Genomic DNA, 19,026 nt, shown 5'->3' with positions numbered 1-19,026 from the left:
ATGGGATCCTGGGATGGGAAAGACAGTAACAGAGCTCTGGTGGAGTCGGAATGGAGTGTGGGCTGCAGGAAGGCCAGTGCTCCGAGCTCAGTGCAGCCAACGGAGGGGCGCGGGGAGAAGGTGGATGAACCTCTGGGTACTGTCTTCAGGATCCCCCGCTGCCCCCGCTCCCCGCCCGCACATTTAAAATGTTTCCAAAATACTATTTTAAAACTATTTGTAACAGTTACAACTTAGACTAGGGAACCTCAACAGCAGGCAAGCCCCAGATCAGCAGAGTGCTCCCGGCAGAGCGCCCCTGGCAGTGGAGGTCCCGCCCAGCCCCAGCCCATTTGTGTGGGGCTGCGTCCAGCCTGTGCCCCAGGGGGCATCCCTCTAGGAGACCTTCCCCAGGGGGAAAAGGCCTTTCCTGGAGGAGGAGCCCCTGGTTTGGACCCCACGGATTCAGCCTCAGAGCCAAGACAGCAGCAGCCCAGCATCCCCACGGCCTCGTGCACCTGGAGAGAATGGTCACCCCTGCCAGCAGGCACGCAGCCCTGGGCAGGCACTGACCCTGGCACACCGTGGCCTGGCCCCAAGAGCCCGGTCCAGCCAATACCCCCAGCCCAACACCCTTCATTCTCCATCCTCACGCTGCCAGGTGCCCAGGGGCACAAGAGGGGGCTCGCACCCTTTCCGATCCAGGGCCTCGACATCCTCCACCCGCAGGCCGAAGATGAAGAGGTTCTCGGCCCCAGCCTCCTCGGCCATCTCCACGTTGGCGCCGTCCATGGTGCCGATGGTGAGGGCCCCATTGAGCATGAACTTCATGTTGCCTGTGCCCGAGGCCTCGGTGCCTGCAGTGGAGATCTGCTGTGACAGATCAGCGGCCGGGATCACTGTGGAGGGGAGCACAGGAACAGGACCCCAATGTCCTCAGCCACAAGGCTCACTGCAGGACGAGCCGGCCCATCCACTCAGGGCTGGGACACGGAGGGACCAATGCGGTGGCCCCGCTCCACCCCTACTCCCACTCCCGCTCCTGCTCCCACTCCCGCTCCCACAGGGGACCAGGCTGGACACGGCTACCTGCCTCTGCAGGGCTCCCCTTCATGACTGGGGCAGCCTTGAGGCAGAGGGTCCAAGATGGAGGCTCCTGGAGGAGCCCCCCAGGTGGCAAAGGATCTCTGCACCAAAACCTTCCCAAAACCAGGCCTAGCCAAGGAGCCAGTCCTGGCTCACTGACGATGTCACTCCCTGGATCCCCGTGATCTTGATCAGCCCCAGCAGCTCCCTGGATCCTTTCAGGAGGAATGCAGAATTGCATAGAGCCAGAGGGCTGGAGAGGCTGAGGGGCGGCGACCTCGTGGGCACCAATAGCTGCCAGATGACATGGCCCTGTGCTTTCTCTGTGCCTGTCCCTTGGGACTGGTCACTGCTCCCAGGCACGCTGTGACTGCACACAGTGACTATACAACCTGCTCTCCGCCCTCATCTCGGGCTGCAGCCCAGCCACAGCAACAGTGCTGGGGAGAACAGGGCCCTGAAGCCAGCACCGAGGCTCCAGACCAGGCGCCCAAAGGCCTCCTCTAAAGATGAGCAGGAGTCAGCTGGCCCCAAAGACACATGAGGGAAGCCTCAGGCAGCGCCGGGAGAGGAGACGCTTTGGTCAGAGGAGCAGGGAAGGAAGAGCCACGCCACTGGAGTTCCTGGCCAAGTCGGAGGCAAGCTGGCCCATGAGTGCCTCAAGGGACCTCGCTGGCCAGGCACCACTAAAGAGGGGGAGCGACATGGACACCAAGGCAGCAGCCAGGCCACAGGGACGGTGCCCAGGGACCCCCCCTCCACCACTGAGCTTGCAGGACAACAGCGGATCAGCCCTCTCACCTACACCATGGCAGCCTGGGAAGTCCAGGCGGCCTGAACTAGAGGGGGGGCCCTTGGCCCTCAGCGGCAGGAGGGGAGCAGGAGAAGGCCAGGCTCAGATCTCCCACCATCTGGTGGGCAAATCACTTTCCTGCCCAGAAGGGCCCACAGAGGTGAGAACCGATGGGCTCCAGGGCATGTGGCAGCGCATCCCAGGGTCTCCCCAAGACCGGCCCAGGCTGCCCTCAGGAAGCACAGATGAGGCAGGTGCTGCCACCTAAGAACAGTGGTGGGCCCAAGAGTAGGCAGGCAGTGAGGAGCAAGGACGTGGGTGAAGAAGGGGCAGCTGCGTTGGGAGAAGCTGTGGGCCCACACACCCACTGGCCTGGCGCATGTCCTGCCAGCAGAGGGGCCCAGGGCAGAAGGCATGGCTGAGGGGCAGAAGGAAAGGGCAGGGGAGGGAGGGTACAGAGAGCAGGCCAGGCAGGCGCGGCAGTAAGGGTGCCCAGATGGGGGATGATACCGCCTGTGACATGCAAGGTGCCCCGGGACGCACTGAGTCCTCCACACTGCACAGGGAGCACTCCCCAAAGCCGTTCCCTGCTCGCCTGCAGCCCGGCTGGTGAGGTCTGGGTGTCCAGGCAGAGCTGAACCAGCTGAGGACGAAAGGCCCGGGGGCCAGTACAGCAGTACAGCGCCCGTTCCTGGGCAGGGGTTAGTTTTCTGTCTGACACAGGCTTCCAGAGTTACCTTTCTCAGCCAAGGACACGCGGTAGTTCTCCAGGAAGATCACTTTCAACCTGTCACCCACAACTGGGTCATGATTGACGACGTCGCCAATGGACGTGACCAACTTGATGATCAGCTTGGCCATGTGGTAACCGGGCGCTGCCTGGAGAGGGGTGAAGGTTTTTAGCATAAACGCCTTGTTCAGGCCCTCGGAGGCACTCCTGGTTCCTGGGGTCTGTAGGAGGGTGAGGCCAGAGCCACAGGAGCCTGCCGCCGGGGTGGTCAGTAGAGGAGCTAGGGAGCCCACCTCGGCCCCAAGGCCTCAGCTTCCGCTGAGCGCTCAGGATGGTGGCCACCTCACCACATCCAGAAATGTGTCTGCCTCAAGCCTGGTTTTCTGGTTGCTTTCAGGTTTTCAGAAATCACAATGTAAAAGAGACCAGGATTTCTAGAGCTGCTGACTGTCAGGAAACAGAGAACTGTCCCTAGGGACATACTGGGACACACACTGGAGGGACACATTCGGAAAGAGCCAGGCTATGGCAGACAGACAACCCGATGTCTGGAACAGACACACCGTGGGGAAAACCTACAGAGAACCGAGGCACCACGGCAAGTCCAAGGTGAGAAGTCACTGGGCCCTCACTCAGACCAACTTTTAGAAATATCTGTCACTTCACAAAGACGACTGGGCCAGGGACCCATGAGGTATCTGAGTGAGCACTTCATGACACGGAGGACTCCTGTCCAGTGCTTTAGGTGTGACGGATGGCGGGTGGTACTGTGTGCTGATGTTTCAGTCTACTCCCACTGTGGTTCTGGTGGAAAACATCATTTTATGAAGAGGAATGCTGACGTATGTAAGACTGAAGAGCTCGAGTGTCTGCCATTTACTGTGAAATGCTTCAGCTAGTCTGAGGGATAGGTTTACGGTTTTGCTACAGTTCTTCCTGCTTTTCTCTAGGTTCAAATGTTTCCTTCTTTTCTTTTCTTTTTTTTTTTTTTTTTTTGCTGAGACAGGGTCTGGCTCTGTTGCCCAGGCTGGAGTGCAGCAGTGCAATCACAGCTCACTACAGCCTCAATCACCCAGGACAATCGATCCTCCTACCTCAGCCTCCCAAGTAACTGGGACTACAGACATGCACCACCACACCCAGCTAATTTTTGCATTTTTCTGTAGAGATGGGGTTTCACCACATTGCCCAGGCTGGTCTGGAACTCCTGGGCTCATGCAATCCACCCACCTCAGCTCCCAAAGTGCTGGGATTACAGGCGTGAGACACCGTGCCCGGCCTACAATTTTCTTTTTTTTTTTTTTTTTTTTTTTTTTTTTTTTTGAGACGGAGTCTCGCTCTGTCGCCCAGGCTGGAGTGCAGTGGCCGGATCTCAGCTCACTGCAAGCTCCGCCTCCGGGTTTACGCCATTCTCTCGCCTCAGCCTCCCAAGTAGCTGGGACTACAGGCGCCCGCCACCTCGCCCGGCTAGTTTTTTGTATTTTTTTAGTAGAGACGGGGTTTCACCGTGTTAGCCAGGATGGTCTCGATCTCCTGACCTAGTGATCCGCCCGTCTCGGCCTCCCAAAGTGCTGGGATTACAGGCTTGAGCCACCGCGCCCGGCCCTACAATTTTCATAACAACATTTAAAACTGTTTCAAACTCCGTATCTCTATAGACTCCACACACTGAAATACTGACAAATGCAATGGTGCAATTCCAAAACTCACTTCAAAGCAGCGACCGCATGGGCTGTGCCAGGAGGTGGTGGAGCCCTGAGGAGGGCCCGCTCCTCTGACCAGCTTCCCACTCGCTGAAGGCAGGGAGAGGGTGTCCTTCAGGCTGCACACAGGCACCAGCACCCCCAGGCCCCAGCCTTGCCATGAAGAGCTGGGGTGCCTCACACAGTCCAGACTCACTTAGGGCCACTGCTCCAGCAGGACCCTCCTAAGGACGCTGCACCCCACGGCAGCCCCACAGTTCTGGATAAAGACCAAGCTACTAGGGAAACATGGCAGGAGGTGGGGACACTAGCCACAGAGGGCTGAGGAGTATGACGATGTGACCTGGGACTCGATGACAGCACATCTAGGACTCTGAAAGTATGTGTCATAGTAAATAAAGTGAACTGAAAGCAGGCAATGCTCAGGGCATGTGCAGGTGATGAAGCAGCCACAGCGCCCTGTGCCCACTGGGCACCATGCAATCCTATGGGCACAAAGAGAAAGGACACCGCCCCCTCTGAGGTGGGCACCAGCAAGTCCACTGGGGACTGGCCCTCTAGGCTGGGGACCCCTCCGGTGAGCTGGGCAGGCAGGCTTCCATCCCATTCTGACCCTCTACAGGGTCCCCACCCCCACAGGCACACCAGTAGGGCCAGTGACCGCTGGGCACCCGGCTCCTCAGTATGGATGTGGCACCACAAGAAGCATGCAGACTGCCCACCCACCGTCCCTGGACCAAACACCACAGAGAGGACTGCAGAGGACGTCACTTACCTTGCCCCCAATCATAACAGTCCTGGGCACAAAGGCCTTGGCCGGGTCTCTCTTGATTCCTGCAGGACACACGGAAGAGACTCACACAAGGCACCAGGAGCCGGACAAGCCCCTGCCGGGGCCCAGCAACATCAGAGGCCGACCCTGAGGCAGGACAGGCAGGCTCCGCCATGAGTGTGCGTCAAGCCCCAGTGACACGGGCGGCAGCGGCACAGGGCCACTGGCCACCCACCTGCCCACCCACCAGGAACCTGCCACTTACAAGGGAGCGAGGCCACCCTGAGGTCTGCACTTAGGTTCCCAGCTGGTGAGGAAGGCCAGCCAGGACCAATGACGAACCCGGCAGCTGACCCGAGCAAAGATGCTGTTTGTTCCCAGGGGCTCAGAGGAAAAGCTGCACCTCAGTTTCCAGAAAAGCCCAATACAGGAGCCTCCTTGGGTTTGGTCACCAGTGTTCGAGGCCCCTGTACATGAAGGGCACACTTGTGGGTTTTGATTGGTTTTGTTTCTTGAGACAGCAGCTCACTCTGTCGCCCAGGCTGGAGCCTCTACCTTCCAGGCTCAAGCAATCCTCCCACCTCAGCCTCCTGAGCAGCTGGGATCCTAGGCACGTGCCACTGTGCCCAGCTCATTTTTTCACTTTTTGTAGAGATGAGGGTCTCTCTATATTGCCCAGGCTGGTTTCAAACTCCCAGGCTCAAGCAATCCTTCCGCCTCGGTCTCCCAAAGTGCAGGGATTATAGGCGTGAGCTACCGCGCCTCGCGCTCTACCACTCTTGTGTTTTTGTTGTTGTTTTTGTTTTTAAGAGTCAAGGTTTAGCTCTGCCACCCAGGCTGGAGTACAGTGGTGTAATTGGGGTTCACAGCAGCCACAAACTCCTGGGCTCAAGTGATCCTCCCCTCCTCAGCCTCCCAAGTAGATGGGACTACAGGCACCGACAGGTTGCCACATGCAGCTAAGTTTTTCACTTTTAGTACAGATGGGGTCTCGCTTTTTTGCCCAGACCGGTCTCAAACTCCTGGCATCAAACAGTCGTCAGGCCTCAGCCTTCCAAATCCTTGGGGTAACAGGGGTGAGCCACCACACTGACCTTAAATTGTGTTTTAAACACATTGTTTGGATGACACAAAGAAAAAGTGGCAACCTCAGTCTTGTGGCTGCGGTGCCATCAGCCTGCAGAGGCGCTGGGTGAGACCTCGTGTCTCCCTTCTGCCTTGCTGGGACGGGGGGAGGGCCCCCGAAGTTCTTCACAGAAGTGGATGGAGGGTCAAGCTATGACGGCCAGCTCACTGCCAGCCCAGCAAACAGGCTGTCCTTGCCAGGTCATGGGTTTGCAGATTTCACAGGAGGTTCTACAAAAAGGGGACGAGCGGCCACCCTGGACAGGTGTTCACCAGCGAGCCGGGCCTGGGTGGGGCAGTAGGGAGTCGGGCCGATGTGTACCACCTGGCCCCAGGCTCCAGGAGGAACACAGCTGCCCCTTAGTGCTAGATCTTGTGACTTCTGGAAATCAGCAGAGAACAGGAAAAACAAAACACACCAATGATGATTTCAGCACAACTAGGAAAGAAGGCACCATGCAAACTCCAGGCCACAGTGGGCAGGGGATGGGGTCCTGGGAATCCTAACCTCTGGGGAGGGGCACTCTGGGCAGAGCTCCGGTCCTGGGGGCCCCCAAGGAGCCCCCGGGGGACAGCAGGCTCAGGCAAGCGCCTCTCTCACAAGGGCATCCTCACAAGGCATCCAGGGGAGCCTCCCGCCCAGGTGAGACCTGGAGAAACAGCGGAGACGCAGCCACAGGGAGGTGCCACAGACTGGGGAAGCACAGCCTTGGCCCAGCAGAAGAGCTGCCTTGGAGGACTGAGAAGCCTATTCCGAATAGCCCCAGGCGATCCAGCTCACCCTAACGTAGCAATGGAAGTCAGCACCCAGCCCTGCCACAGGCCACAGGAGGGGAGTGAACCCCTTCGCAAATCACATACCCTTGGTGACCACCAACTTGGAAAGACATGGAGCCGAATGCAAGGCCTCAGGGAGGGGGCCAGAGAGCAGATGAGAGGAGCAGAGGGCACGGGAGGAAAGTGCAGCCGGGAGACGCTCCAGAGAGCAGTGCCACCCCACAGGACAAGGACAGAGAGAAGTAGGTACCAAGGAGGCAGGCCAGAGAAAGCCACCTCATGCCACACTGCAGCCCAGAAGCAAAAAACCACACAGAACCAAACACACGTTTCAAACAGACAACTTCCCTGAAGTCCAGCAACATGTTCAACAAGCACCCTGAGTATTGACGAAAATGCCGCGTTAACAGCCAACACCAAGACACGGCAATGACAGTGAGTCACTCATGAGATCGAGAACTCAGACCTCATCAGACTTCTGCACACACATCCACCCTCCAGACAGTGCCCAGGAGGGCCCCAAAAGGCACTGGGGGAAGGGAAGTGGAGTCAAGACTGGCATCTTCAGCCAAATCGACCTTCGTGGTGAAGGGTCTAGGCTATTTTGAACAAGCAAGAATTCGGGAAGGTTGTTCCCATGAGCCAGTCATGAACTAGACACAAACTAGACACACAGCGGCCGGCAGGGCTGGGCAGCACTCTGCAGGAGGACTGTGAGGAGCAGTGAACATACTCACCTGCAGACTCAAACTGACAGAGCTAGAGACAAGAGGAAGGGCAGAGTATTGATGCTGTGACCTCTGACAGTGGGGCAAGGAGATGCATGTCCACACGTACATGCACACACACAGGCACACGTGTTTGCACGCATGCACACACATACATTTATGCACGCACACACAGACATGGGGCAAGGGGGAAAACCAGTGGGAGCGAGCACCACCCTGTTGGCTGCCTCCTATGAACGGCTGGAAATCACAGCGGGTTGTTCAAAACGAACGAACCAAGCAAGCGGAAGCAGAGCGTCTGGGAAGCCTGACGGCCAACACTAGACGACGACGCAACAACTGACTGTGGGGGCAGCGGAGTGGGAGGAAGGGAGGGGTGACCCGCGACTCTCACTGTCGCTCATGAATGGGACCAAGCGCTGTGCAAGCAGAGGACTCCGGGTCACCACCAAGGACACACAGAGCGTCACAACTGCAGGAGGAAAGTGGGGCAAAGAAAGGTGATGCAAAGTTCCCATGCACCACCTCGGAGCCGGGAAGCCACAGCCCTGGGAAGCACCTCCCGTGGTGCCCACACAGCAGAGGGGCCCTCAGTGGGGGCGGCCTCCAGCCCGTCCTACTGCGTGTGTCTCAAACGCACCCAGATCCTCCACCCCATCGAGGCTTACTCATTGGGCATAGGAGATGTATTTCCAAGAGGAGCTTTGTATCAGAAAGGAGGATGTGTGGTTCCTTTGGTTTTTTAAATACCTACTTTATTAAACTACAAAATTTTAGAAACCTAGTTTTTCCTTAAGGTTTTATTATCTATTAAACCTAGCAAATAGTCACCTTGACCTTTGGAGGTCTCTGATTCATGTTTGTTCTCATAATTAAATGTCCTTAGACAATCTAAGATACATGTGTAAATTTAACACATACTATCTTAATTTTTATAAGTATGCTTTAAATGCCTCTAACAAGCATAATCTTTCCAAATAAGATTACTCTCAAAGAGATAATAACTACATTTAAAATAAAAACTGAAGGCCCGGTACAGTGGCTCATGCCTATAACCCCAGCCCTTTGGGAGGCAGAAGTGGGTAGATCACTTGAGGCCAGGAGTTCGAGACCAGCCTTGGCAACACAGTGAAACCCTGTCTCTACAAAAAACACAAGGGCACAGTGGCGTGCGCCTGTAGTCCCAGCTACTTGGGAGACTGAGGTGGGAGGATTTCCTGGGCCCTGGGAGGTCGAGGTTGCAGTGAGCCATGATGGTGCCACTGCACTCCAGCCTGGGCCTTTCGGGTGTTTAACTGTTCACCTGCCACGTGAGGCCTGGCATGGGGCACAAAGAAAAACGTGGCTTTTGCTTAAAATAAATGTGCCACATCACACATGCCCACGCCTACACACGCACAGCCCCCACCACGACAAAGGCCCAGGTCTGTGCACAGCTGGCGGGCAAGGGTAAGCCTTGGGCCCCGCAGTGCAGTCGTGCAGGTGATGCCAGCACTCACGGTTGTACAGGGTGACGACGTGCAGGCAGTTGAGCAGTTGCCGCTTGTACTCGTGGATCCTCTTCACGTGCACGTCGAACATGGAGGAGGGGTTGATCTTTACCTTGTACTCCTTCTCCAGGAAGGCTGAGAACTTAAGCTTGTTTTCCTGGGAGAGTGAGGGGGAAGGATGGCTGGAGACTTCACCAGGACTCCACCCACTGACCCTGCGGCTTCCTGCTTCGTGTGCTCTGTGAGGAGCGCCGCACGGAAGGGGCAGGGGTATACAGGATGGAGCTGCGGGGCAGAGATGGCACCAGGGGTCTTCTCAGGGGAAAAGGGGAGAGGGCGATGCTGAAGGTGGGTCTGTACCAGGAATAGGGGATAAGTGAGGAGCTGGCCCAGGAGCATGCCTGGAGCCAAGCAGAAGACATTGCAGAGCCAGGTGTGTAGGCAGGGGAGCAGCGTGGGAGCGGGACAGCTGAAAGGACTACAAGGAGAACTAGTTCTGGCCTCTGGGAGGAGGCCAAGCTCAACAGGCTGTGTAGAACGGCCTCCAGCCTGCTGAGGTTTGAAGGCTGCCGTGACTGGCCCTGGACTAGCCGAGGGGCTGCTGCCGGTGCAGACAGTTTGTGTACCTGCACAGCTCTCCAGGGGCAAAGAGGGCATCATGCTGGAATTGGCTTCTGGAGGCTTCCATACAGAACTGACCCATGGTGGAGGGTTGAGGAACGGGCAGGGCTGGCCTGGGCTCTGCACTCAGCTATCTGCCACGTGACCTGTCCTCCTCGGGGCCCTCATCTGAAAGGCTGAGTGGGGTAGAGCGACTTCAGGGGACCCTAACAGCCTCACCCTCAGTCCTGTTCCGAGTCCCTGCTAAAGCCCCAGTGGGTACCCCAGGACCTGTGTTGGGCTTGCAAGAGGGCTTGGGGCCAGGGCGTACCTGCCTGGCTGTGGGAGGGCTGGGGCCGGGGCTCGGGCCAGGGCCAAGGCCGTGCCTACCTGTTTGACCTTGGCCACGTCCCTGATGAACGCCTCGTCATTGACCAGTGGCAGCAGCTTCTTCAGCTGGCTCAGGTCAGTCAGGAACTCCTCCCCAATTTTCTGGAGAATGTCAAGGTTCCGCTCACTGTGGGCCCTAGCCACTTGCCCTCCTCCCGGTGTTGCCCATGCCCCTGCTTTCCCCTGGGATCTGCTCGTCCAGCCTCTCCACGCATCCCACCTCTCAGGCCACAGGGTCACCCCGGCAGCCCCTCCCACCTCTTCTGATCTTCTGAGAGGGCTCTGGGATGTGGCCCAGTCCCACCAGTTCAAATGCCCACAACAAACACACAAGCCTCCCTCAGCCACCGTTCCCAGGGTTCTCTGACGTTGAACATCCCATCACCACCCAAAACCCAAAGCCATCCTCTGGCTGCCCTCCACCAGCACCTTCCCTGCCTCCACAATGCAGCAGGCAGCCCCCTCAAAGCCAGCACCTCACCGAGGTGCTGCCCGCAAACACTCGGCCACCTCTCCTCACTGTGCCCAGGCCCGCCTCAGACTGCACGGGAGCCACGCTGCCTTCCAGGTCCCAGGGGCCCGTCCCCCAGCACAGGGCATTGGACCAGTTTGCCCCAGAGCACTGCTCCCTCCCTCTTCATTCCCTCTTCAGACCTCAGCTTTCCTGGGAAGCCTTCCTTGACCATAGCCCCAGGTGAGTGGTCCCACCCTCCCAGCCACTGGTCCTGGCCTGTAGCACGGGGCCTGACACCTCAGCACTCGTTTCCCTCGGGAGCTTGCATAGGCGCCAACATACAAACAGGAAATAGGTGCCCAGCCTGGCAGGCTCTCCTGGCAGTCAGCTGCCTCTTGCCTCTTTTGCAATGGCCCCGTGGCTGCTCTGAGCCACACCCCAGCCCTCTCTAAAGCTCAGCTTCTGAACTTGCACACGGGACCTGCCAGGCCCCACTGGGTGACTGCCCAGCTCAGCGCCCATGTTCAGGGGCTCAGCCCTCATGCCCGGAAGCCTGCAGGTCAACACGTGAGGGACAGACTCCAGCCTACCCAGCAACCACTCAGCAGGGGCTGATGACACGGCCAGTGGTTCTCAGCCCAGGCATACCCAAAGGCACAGGTGGGGCCTGGCGCTCACCTCCACGATGGTATCGGCCAGCCCCGGGTTGCACAACAGCAGCCACCGGCGGGGGGTGATACCATTGGTCTTATTCTGGAACTTCTCTGGCTCCAGTTCATAAAAATCCTTAAAGCTGCAAACACAGAGAACAGGGAACTGTCACAAATGCTGTGCCTTGAACCAGGTGAGCAAGAGACCTTAAGGCCCTTTTAAGGAGGTCTCAGGATCCCTCAAGCTCAGTGTTTCTGTTCTGTTTTCTGAGAACAGAGTGACCGCGGCCGCCGCAGGCTCTGGGAGCCATACGAAGGCAGCGCCTGCGCCCAGGGGTCTCTGTGGCTGGCTGTGCGGTTTGTCCAACTACACCCTCGCAGGCATCAGAGCCTGGCCATTCTCCGGAGCGGTCCATGCGGAAACAGGTGTCCAAGTCATGACAGCCGAGACTGCAGGACTGTAGGGCTTGAGAAGCTGTGGTCGGTTTCCTCATCGCTACTAGGGAGGGGCCCAACAGAGAAGCTTGCTGTGGGTGCCATGCACAGAGCCTGCAGCCCAGCCCCGGGCACAGAAGTCCCTGCTCCTGCCGGGTTCTGCCTGCCCAGCACGCACAGCAGACGCCCAGCACATGCTAGGTGAAAGAGTGGGAGTGATTCCTAGATCACACCCCACCTAAGACGGGCAAGAACGAGATCTGACCTAAGAATCCCTCCTGCAAGCCATGTCTAAGCCCCGCCAGCAGCAGGAAGACCAGTGGTGCAGAGCCTCCGGCTGGACCCCCAGGAGGGCAGGGGTGCGGGAGAGCAACAGGAGACAAAGCCGTCTCCCTATTGTCCACAGGGCCAGAGGCCCCCATGTGCTGGTCGGTGAATGCACAAGGCGTGACCCTGACAGGTGTTCTGGGCAGCTCTGTCATTCCCATGGAGGCAGGGGCCTAGTGGCATGGGATGTGTGCCGTACAGCTGCATCCATGTGTTCGGTGGATGGTCCTAGATACAGGCCTGGGTGTCAGACAGAGCTGGCCCCCCTCGGGCAAGCGCCCCACTCACACCGACTGTTTCACAATCTCCGAGTGGATCCTCGCCACACCGTTGACAGCGTGGGACCCAATCACACACAGGTGGGCCATGTTGATCCGCTTGCAGTCCCCCTCCTCGATCACAGACATCCTGCGCAGGCGGTCCACATCCCCGGGAAACAGCGCGGCCACGTGCTGGTACCAAAACACAGAGGCAGGTAGGTGGGCACGGGAAGCCCCACGGAGACCCATCACTCCCCATGACCAGGGGACAGTCCATGACCACCCGCAGAAGCTCTGCTGCCTCCAGGGAAGTCCTGGGGCTGCGACAGCCAGACCTCACTCGAGTGCTCCCGGCGCGAGCAGGCACTTCAGAGGCATCTCACAAGGGCCCGGGGCCAGCTGCAGAAGGAGGCTCTCGCTCCCTCCACTCCCCGGCCCAGGGACCCACAGGGCCACTGTGCCTGAGGAAGATGGGTCTGACGGAGAGGATGTGCAATTTAATTTACAAAGAGGAACCTGGGACAGCTGTGGGTCAGGCGTGGGGATCAGCCAACAGCTCTGCCAAGGAACAGTCCCCAGCCCCAAACATCCTCTGCTAAATGGAGGGTGCCTCGTTCAAGGAGTAAAGCACCTCCTCGCCCAGGCCAGGTGCGGGGCCGTTGGCATGGGTGTAACCGCCACCCCACACGGCCACCTGGGCCCACACTCACGTCCAGGTGCCGCTGGTTGATGGCATAGATGATCTCCAGGTGCCGCGGCAGCAGCTTCTCAAACATGGACACGGGCCAGCGCTCCAAGGCCTCAGGCAGCACCGTGTGGTTGGTGTATGCACAGGTCTTCTTCGTGATTTCCCAGGCCTAGGCCATTCGAGAATGTTCCCATGTGTTTGTTTAGAAACAAGCAGCTCTCTGGCCAGTTGCCTAGGTGGGGTGAGCATCCAGGATCCCAGGCAGATGCTGGGTACCCCAGGAAGGGCCACCCTCCCCTCTGCTCTCCAGGGTGGATCTGGAGCCCTCTGAAAGCCTGACACGCAGCCCGGAGCCCTCACTCTGCTGATGCAACCCATCGAAGTGTGACGTTATGGTCCAGTGCGTGACACACACACAAATAAGACACACTCGCCTGCTACCTGGGGTCACCTTCACACTCTCCCATCACTGGTAAATGGACGGACCGCTGAGCGGTTTTCTATTTATTTCCACTAAAGTAGCCGGACACCCACAGTGGGGAGGACACTGGTTACTACATGGACCTGCCCCGTGCTGGCCAGAACTGGGGCACCCGCAACAGGCACAGCCTCACCTGAAGTGTGCACACACCAAGGCCAGAGAGGGGCTTGGGTTTCTACAAAACGGAGTCAAAAAAATTTGTTCTATGGTTTCTTTTTTGTTTTTCTGGGTGTGTGCTGCCACACCTGGCTATCTTTTGTTTTTAGAGGTGGGGTCTTGCTGTATTGCCCGGGCTCTAACTTCTGGCCTCGAGTGACCCTCGTGCCTCAGCTTCCCAAAGCACTAGGATTACACGTGTGAGTCACCACACTGTCCAGTTTCATGGTTCTACATGTCGATTGGATAACGGTTAGATTAAGAAAATCTCACCACACAAACGTATTCAAGTCCAAAATACGCTGAGTCGTGAGAGCAGGTGCCATGAACAGAGCACAGAGCTCTAAACACTTAACGCTTTGGGGAGCTGTCACCAAACTTCAAGATGAGAATGCACCAACGGGAAACCCTGAGAAGTGTCAGAGCCCTATCCTTATCCTCTCCCCCGTGCCCTGTCCCCCGCACCCTGTCCCCCACACTCTGGCCCCCCGCAACCTGGCCCACAGAACCTCTGTCTCCTGGAATCAGACCCCTCCCACAGCTCGCATCTCTCCCAGGCATGATGACCACACAGCTCTCCCTAGGCCAAGGGAGAGGCCCCCCAGCTCAGCATCTTGTAGCCCTGGTCTGCATGGGCTCCAGGCTCTGGGGAGGTGCCGCCCTTCTCCTCCACGCACACCTTGTCCCAGTCCACCTTCTCCACGTCCACCAGGATCCGCATGAGCTCAGGGATGGACAGGGCAGGGTGGGTGTCGTTCAGCTGGATGGCCACCTGCAGGTCGCACAAGGGGTGCCATTCAGTCATCTCATCCCGTGTGGGCACCCACGGTTGTTGGCATATGAAGCTCCCCGAGTGAAGGAGCCAGCCCAGCCCTGAGGAGCCTGGAGAACAGGGAGGGGTTCTGGGGAGGGAGCAGGGAGGACAGCCGGGCTCACACTGTGGCAGGTGTGTGCTGTGCCCGACGTGCCTGCTGGTGAGTGCCCCACAGCGGTGTGCTCTGCTGCCAGTGTGTGCTGCAGCCGGAGGGGAGGAGCCGTGGCCACTGGGGCTGGGGGCTCTCTCACTGGAGCTGTGAGGGCTTTTTTTGAAATAACTGCACTTAGCTCCGCCAAGCACATCTGACTTTGCACAGGAGCCTTTCACCATGTCCCTTGCTGACTTGACTCCTAACAAGGCCGGTGGCCCTTGTTCTGGGAGGGAGGGCCCAGGTGGGATCCTGGCCCAGGATGATGAGACCCCAAGACAAGGTGCATGTGCCATCCCACTCTAGCCCCTTTTGGGACAGACACAGGAAAGCAACCTCAAGAGCCTGAAGGCGCCCAGCCCCTGGCACTGAGATCCCTCCCAGGGCGACCACGCACCTTGTCTGGGAACGTCTCGAAGCATGTTCTCACAGGGTCCCGGCAGCCGAACTTGGACGACTTGAAGCGGCGGATGATGTCCTGGAGCGTGGCGGCCACCACGAAGTACTCCTGCTTCAGCCGCAGCTCCTTCCCCTCGAAGAACTGCACACAGCAGAGCAAGCTCGAGGGTGCAGGCTGGGGGCGCATGCCCCACGACCCGGTCCCAGGGCTCCCCCAGGAAGCCCAGGTCAGCGACCTGGCTCAAGGGCGCAGGCAGAAGGCCGAGAGGAGCCCAGCCCAGCCGCCTGACACTGGGGCCTGCCTGTGTGCCCTCAGGTCACTAAGGAGGGTCACCCTGCCTTGGGACAGACCCCGGGACACAGTGTCCATCCGTCAGGAGAAGTACAATGCCAGCGCTACTCAGGAGCTGCACTGTCCAAGCACAGGCCTTCTGGAACATTGTGCACCTGGGGCTTGGGGTCTGCCAACAGTCTCACGGGGACAGGAGAGTACACTCTTTGATGAGCCTTCCGGCACCCAGGCCTTTGCTCTTGTGTGCACAGGTTACTTTCATAAAACAAAAAGCTAACTTTTTATTGCCCACTAGGGCATATTCTAAGGACTTGTCAGGCAACAACAACAAAAAGAAAGCCACGGGGCACTAAATGTAGGTGGCAGTGGGGAACATGGCTGTGACACCATCACCTAGCATGGGAAGGGCATGTGCCAAGTACCTTTCGAATGTCCCCAGGCATCAATGCCAAGCAGGCGCTACCGTCCCCCGGAGAGACAGATCACCTACTTGGGGAAGTGGCACTGCAGGCGAGAACAGCACACAGGCTGGAGGGCTGACAGGCTCCAGCTGGCCCCAAGGAGCGGCTGGCTGTGTGTTTATGAGGGGAATGGATAAGAGGGGAAGGTGGCAGAGTGTCCTCAGAGAGAGGACCACAGAGCTGCCAAGAGGCACATGAGGACCCACTTGGGCTTTATGGAGGACAGTGCACCCCTCTCCTCCCCAAGGGCATCGTGTGTGCACCTGAGGCGGGAGGGCCACCAGGTGGCTGCTTGCCAAGGCCAACAAGAGGCCCCACCGGGGAGCCCGGCCAGTCAGCCCACCTCACTAAGCCGGAAAGCGACGCAGTCAGAGCAAGAGTGCCCAGGCCAGCTACTCACGTTATCATTTGGATATAGGACCCTGGAGATGTTCTCAGCCAAGTTCCGGTCCAGGACCGCCTCGATGTAGTCTCCCACGTTGACTAAGAAGAAGCGGAGTAGGGTCAGCACACACATGCCTCCTGGCACCAGCACCGCAACCGTTCAGGGGCCTGCTTGCCAAGGCCAATGAAACTCGCTCGAGCACAGGACTCCCCTAGCCGCTGCATTACTTCACCTCACCCTCACCCCTGGAGGTAAACGTGATTCCTCCAGCAGTTCCCCTACGCACCGCATACAACTCCATCCCCCTCACTCCTCCCCAGGGGCACATGACCTGCACAAGCAGACCCTGGGTGCCCAGGGCCCAGGTGTCTCGGTCGCTCTGCCTGTAGGCCCTTCCCAGGCAGGTCCCACACACAGGTAAGCTGCATCAGCCTCGTTCTTCACCAGGATGCAGGTTCACCCTAGAGGAGGGCCGCGCAGCCTCCAGGACAGGGAGCCGCAGGGTGTGGTAAAGGCTGTGGGCGAGGGCATCCGGGACCAGCCACCCACATGGACACAGGGGCGGCGAGCACCACAGAACGTACAGTCCTGCAGCTTGAAGTCGTTGGGAGCCTTGGCGGACCACAGCCGCATGGTGTTGACGGTGTTGTTCTTGTAGCCGGGCACCGGGGTGTCATAGGGCATGGCCAGCACCACCTGGCCACAAAACAGGTTGCTCAGGACAGAGTGGCAAGGGCCCCCACCGGCCCCTGCGCCTCTCCCCACCCCAGCCTCTTCCTGGGCACCTGGCGCCCTGCTGGCCCCCCACAGTCTCCCCCTTCTGCCCAAACACATCCACCCAGCCCATGCTCAGCACCACAGTCCCCGTCCGCGCCCGCCCCTGTGGTGCCACATTGTCATCCTGAGAGGACCACCCACCCCGCCACCCTCCCCAGACCAGACCTGTCTTCTCACTTCACCTTCCCCAGGAATGGCTTCGACTGAAGAATCATCCCCATCCCGACTTCCTGAGGTGCCGCAGCACCAAACCCCACCTCCCTCCTTACCCTCTGCCCTCCACGCCTCCCCTCCTCACTCATCTCTGCTCTAGGAACTCCAATACACACATGCTCACCCCGGAGATGACCTCCCTCAGCTCCACCTGCAGGAAGGTTGCTCCTGCAGCTGCCTTGCCTGTTACCCTCGATGTTCCCAGCCCCCCAGCACAAGCCCAGCCGTGCTCCCTCCGCCCCAGCCTGGCTCCCCCTCTCCTTGACAAGCCCCCAGGTTCCCTTGCATCCAGAGACATCAGCTCCACTCCCACCAAGGGCAGGAGGAGGCTCACAAAGCTGAGGCTGGCCTGTGGTCCCAGTTTCCCGGCAGGCGCACTCAGGATGCTTGGGTTCATCCTGGCACACGCGTGCCTGTGGCACCGCCAGTCAGCTCAGACAGCCACACAGGGGGCACACCAGGGCCACCAAGACCAAAACCCCAGCATCCCTTTCCCTTCCTCTCTCCTGTCAACCCTTGCCCCTGCCCCACAAGGCGACATCCAACTGAGCGACAAGTCCCAGGCAAGGCATTCCAGCCCCTTCCATCCTGGCCAGTCCTCGGGGCTAAGCCCATCTTCACAGCCTGCCTGCAATGTCCTGGTTCTCCAGCATCCCCACTCACACTGACACGCTCATCCACGAACACATCTACAGCGCTCGTCCCCTGTCCCGCTTTTGCAAGTTAAATACAACTTTTCATGGCATTTTCAGCCTCCATGGCATGGCCCCAGCCACTCTAAGCCCATGTATTTGATTTAAAACTGTGTCCTACGAAGTTAGGACAACTCCCTCTGCACAGCAGTGACCACCCAGCCTCCAGGCTCTCCTGTTATCACCCCTCCTTCTCCATCACAGGTGGCCAAATCTCACGGATGCCCCGACGTTCTCCTGCAGCCTCTCCTGCCGGGCCCTGCCCTGCCCCAGTCACCCCGGCTCCCAGCTGCCCTGAGCCTGGATTGGGTGCTCCCTCACGTGGCCTCTGCATGCCTGGCACCCCTCGCTGCTGAGCACTCTAGGCTCTTGCCCTGGTCCCCCATCAGCACCCTGCTGGGCAGGAGGACCTGGCCCCATCCCTGGATGTCGCCCAGACCTCACACATACTCCAGGGCCTCTGACAGCTGACGCTTTGAGAGCCATGGGCCACGTATGGCACCAGGAGGCCAAGCGAGCTTGTCGCATGCTCCACAGATAGCGGGAGCTGTTTTCACCCACCCGGGGGCCCGTGCCCCCATCCCATCAGAACACCCTCCTGCCTGCTCTTAAGCAGCGGGGTTCTCGTAAGCATCTGACTGTGAGTGGACCCTGCCCAGCCCCAACACACACCTCCTGCCCAGCGGGGCTTCCCCTGCAGAGTCTCGCGCTGTGCTCAGCGCTTCCACTGTTTGGGAAGCTCCCATCAAAGCGTAAGAGACTGGGGAGATGAGGAGAATAAACCTCCCCCAGCTTTTACCTTAAGTCCTCCAGGGAGGCAGCAAGTCCCCCAAGCCAAGAGAAGTCGAGATGACTGTGAATGAGCCGCAGCAGCCCCCTCACCCGGTCCCAGCCTTGCCGTGGACATTTCAGCCCAGGTACCTGTGTGTCCAGCCACTTCACGCCGTCGGGGGTGTGCTCCACGTGCCCGTAGAAGTGCACAGGAAGCATATACTCGGGCCGCGCTTTCTCCCAGGGGTTGCCGTAGCGCAGCCAGTCATCGGCCTCCTCTACCTGGAAAGGGGAGAGCTGTGACAGCACCCTCAGCACAGATGTCCCAGGCCACTGCCCTGTCCTGGACCCAGCAGACCGTGCGGCCGAGATCACACAGCACCTGGCACTTAAACTTACCTACAGCCACTTACCACGTCGGGATTCCCACTTCTGGCCAAGCCCACA

The 19,026-nt window shown here is 58.9% G+C and overlaps 1 protein-coding gene across 3 annotated transcripts in view; it reads right to left on the bottom strand.

Moving 5' to 3' along the window:
- PYGB (glycogen phosphorylase B) overlaps window positions 1-19,026 on the bottom strand; it is a 60,641-nt gene that overhangs the window by 5,247 nt on the left and 36,368 nt on the right. The window contains exons 5-18 of one of the 3 annotated variants that reach the window (XR_004431078.1): window positions 18,730-18,861; window positions 16,711-16,822; window positions 16,142-16,224; window positions 14,987-15,130; window positions 14,304-14,396; window positions 13,010-13,156; window positions 12,328-12,491; window positions 11,306-11,420; window positions 10,174-10,275; window positions 9,193-9,340; window positions 5,067-5,125; window positions 2,596-2,737; window positions 1,069-2,501; window positions 739-878 (exon numbers count right to left, since the gene is read on the bottom strand). Coding sequence is in view for 1 of the 3 variants with exons in the window: in XM_033185406.1 (XP_033041297.1) it covers window positions 655-878; window positions 2,596-2,737; window positions 5,067-5,125; window positions 9,193-9,340; window positions 10,174-10,275; window positions 11,306-11,420; window positions 12,328-12,491; window positions 13,010-13,156; window positions 14,304-14,396; window positions 14,987-15,130; window positions 16,142-16,224; window positions 16,711-16,822; window positions 18,730-18,861 (1,665 nt within the window). In the remaining 2 variants the exon portion in view is untranslated. Of the gene's footprint in view, window positions 1-654; window positions 879-1,068; window positions 2,502-2,595; window positions 2,738-5,066; window positions 5,126-9,192; window positions 9,341-10,173; window positions 10,276-11,305; window positions 11,421-12,327; window positions 12,492-13,009; window positions 13,157-14,303; window positions 14,397-14,986; window positions 15,131-16,141; window positions 16,225-16,710; window positions 16,823-18,729; window positions 18,862-19,026 lie in introns of those variants that run through there. The other 2 variants (XR_004431079.1, XM_033185406.1) reach the window with 2 other exon arrangements.

Source organism: Trachypithecus francoisi, unplaced genomic scaffold, assembly GCF_009764315.1.
Source record: "Trachypithecus francoisi isolate TF-2019V2 unplaced genomic scaffold, Tfra_2.0 Lachesis_group21, whole genome shotgun sequence".
In the NCBI taxonomy this organism is placed as follows: domain Eukaryota; kingdom Metazoa; phylum Chordata; class Mammalia; order Primates; family Cercopithecidae; genus Trachypithecus; species Trachypithecus francoisi.
Note: the sequence above shows the minus strand (reverse complement) of the source record. Positions and strands in the feature narration are given on the sequence as shown.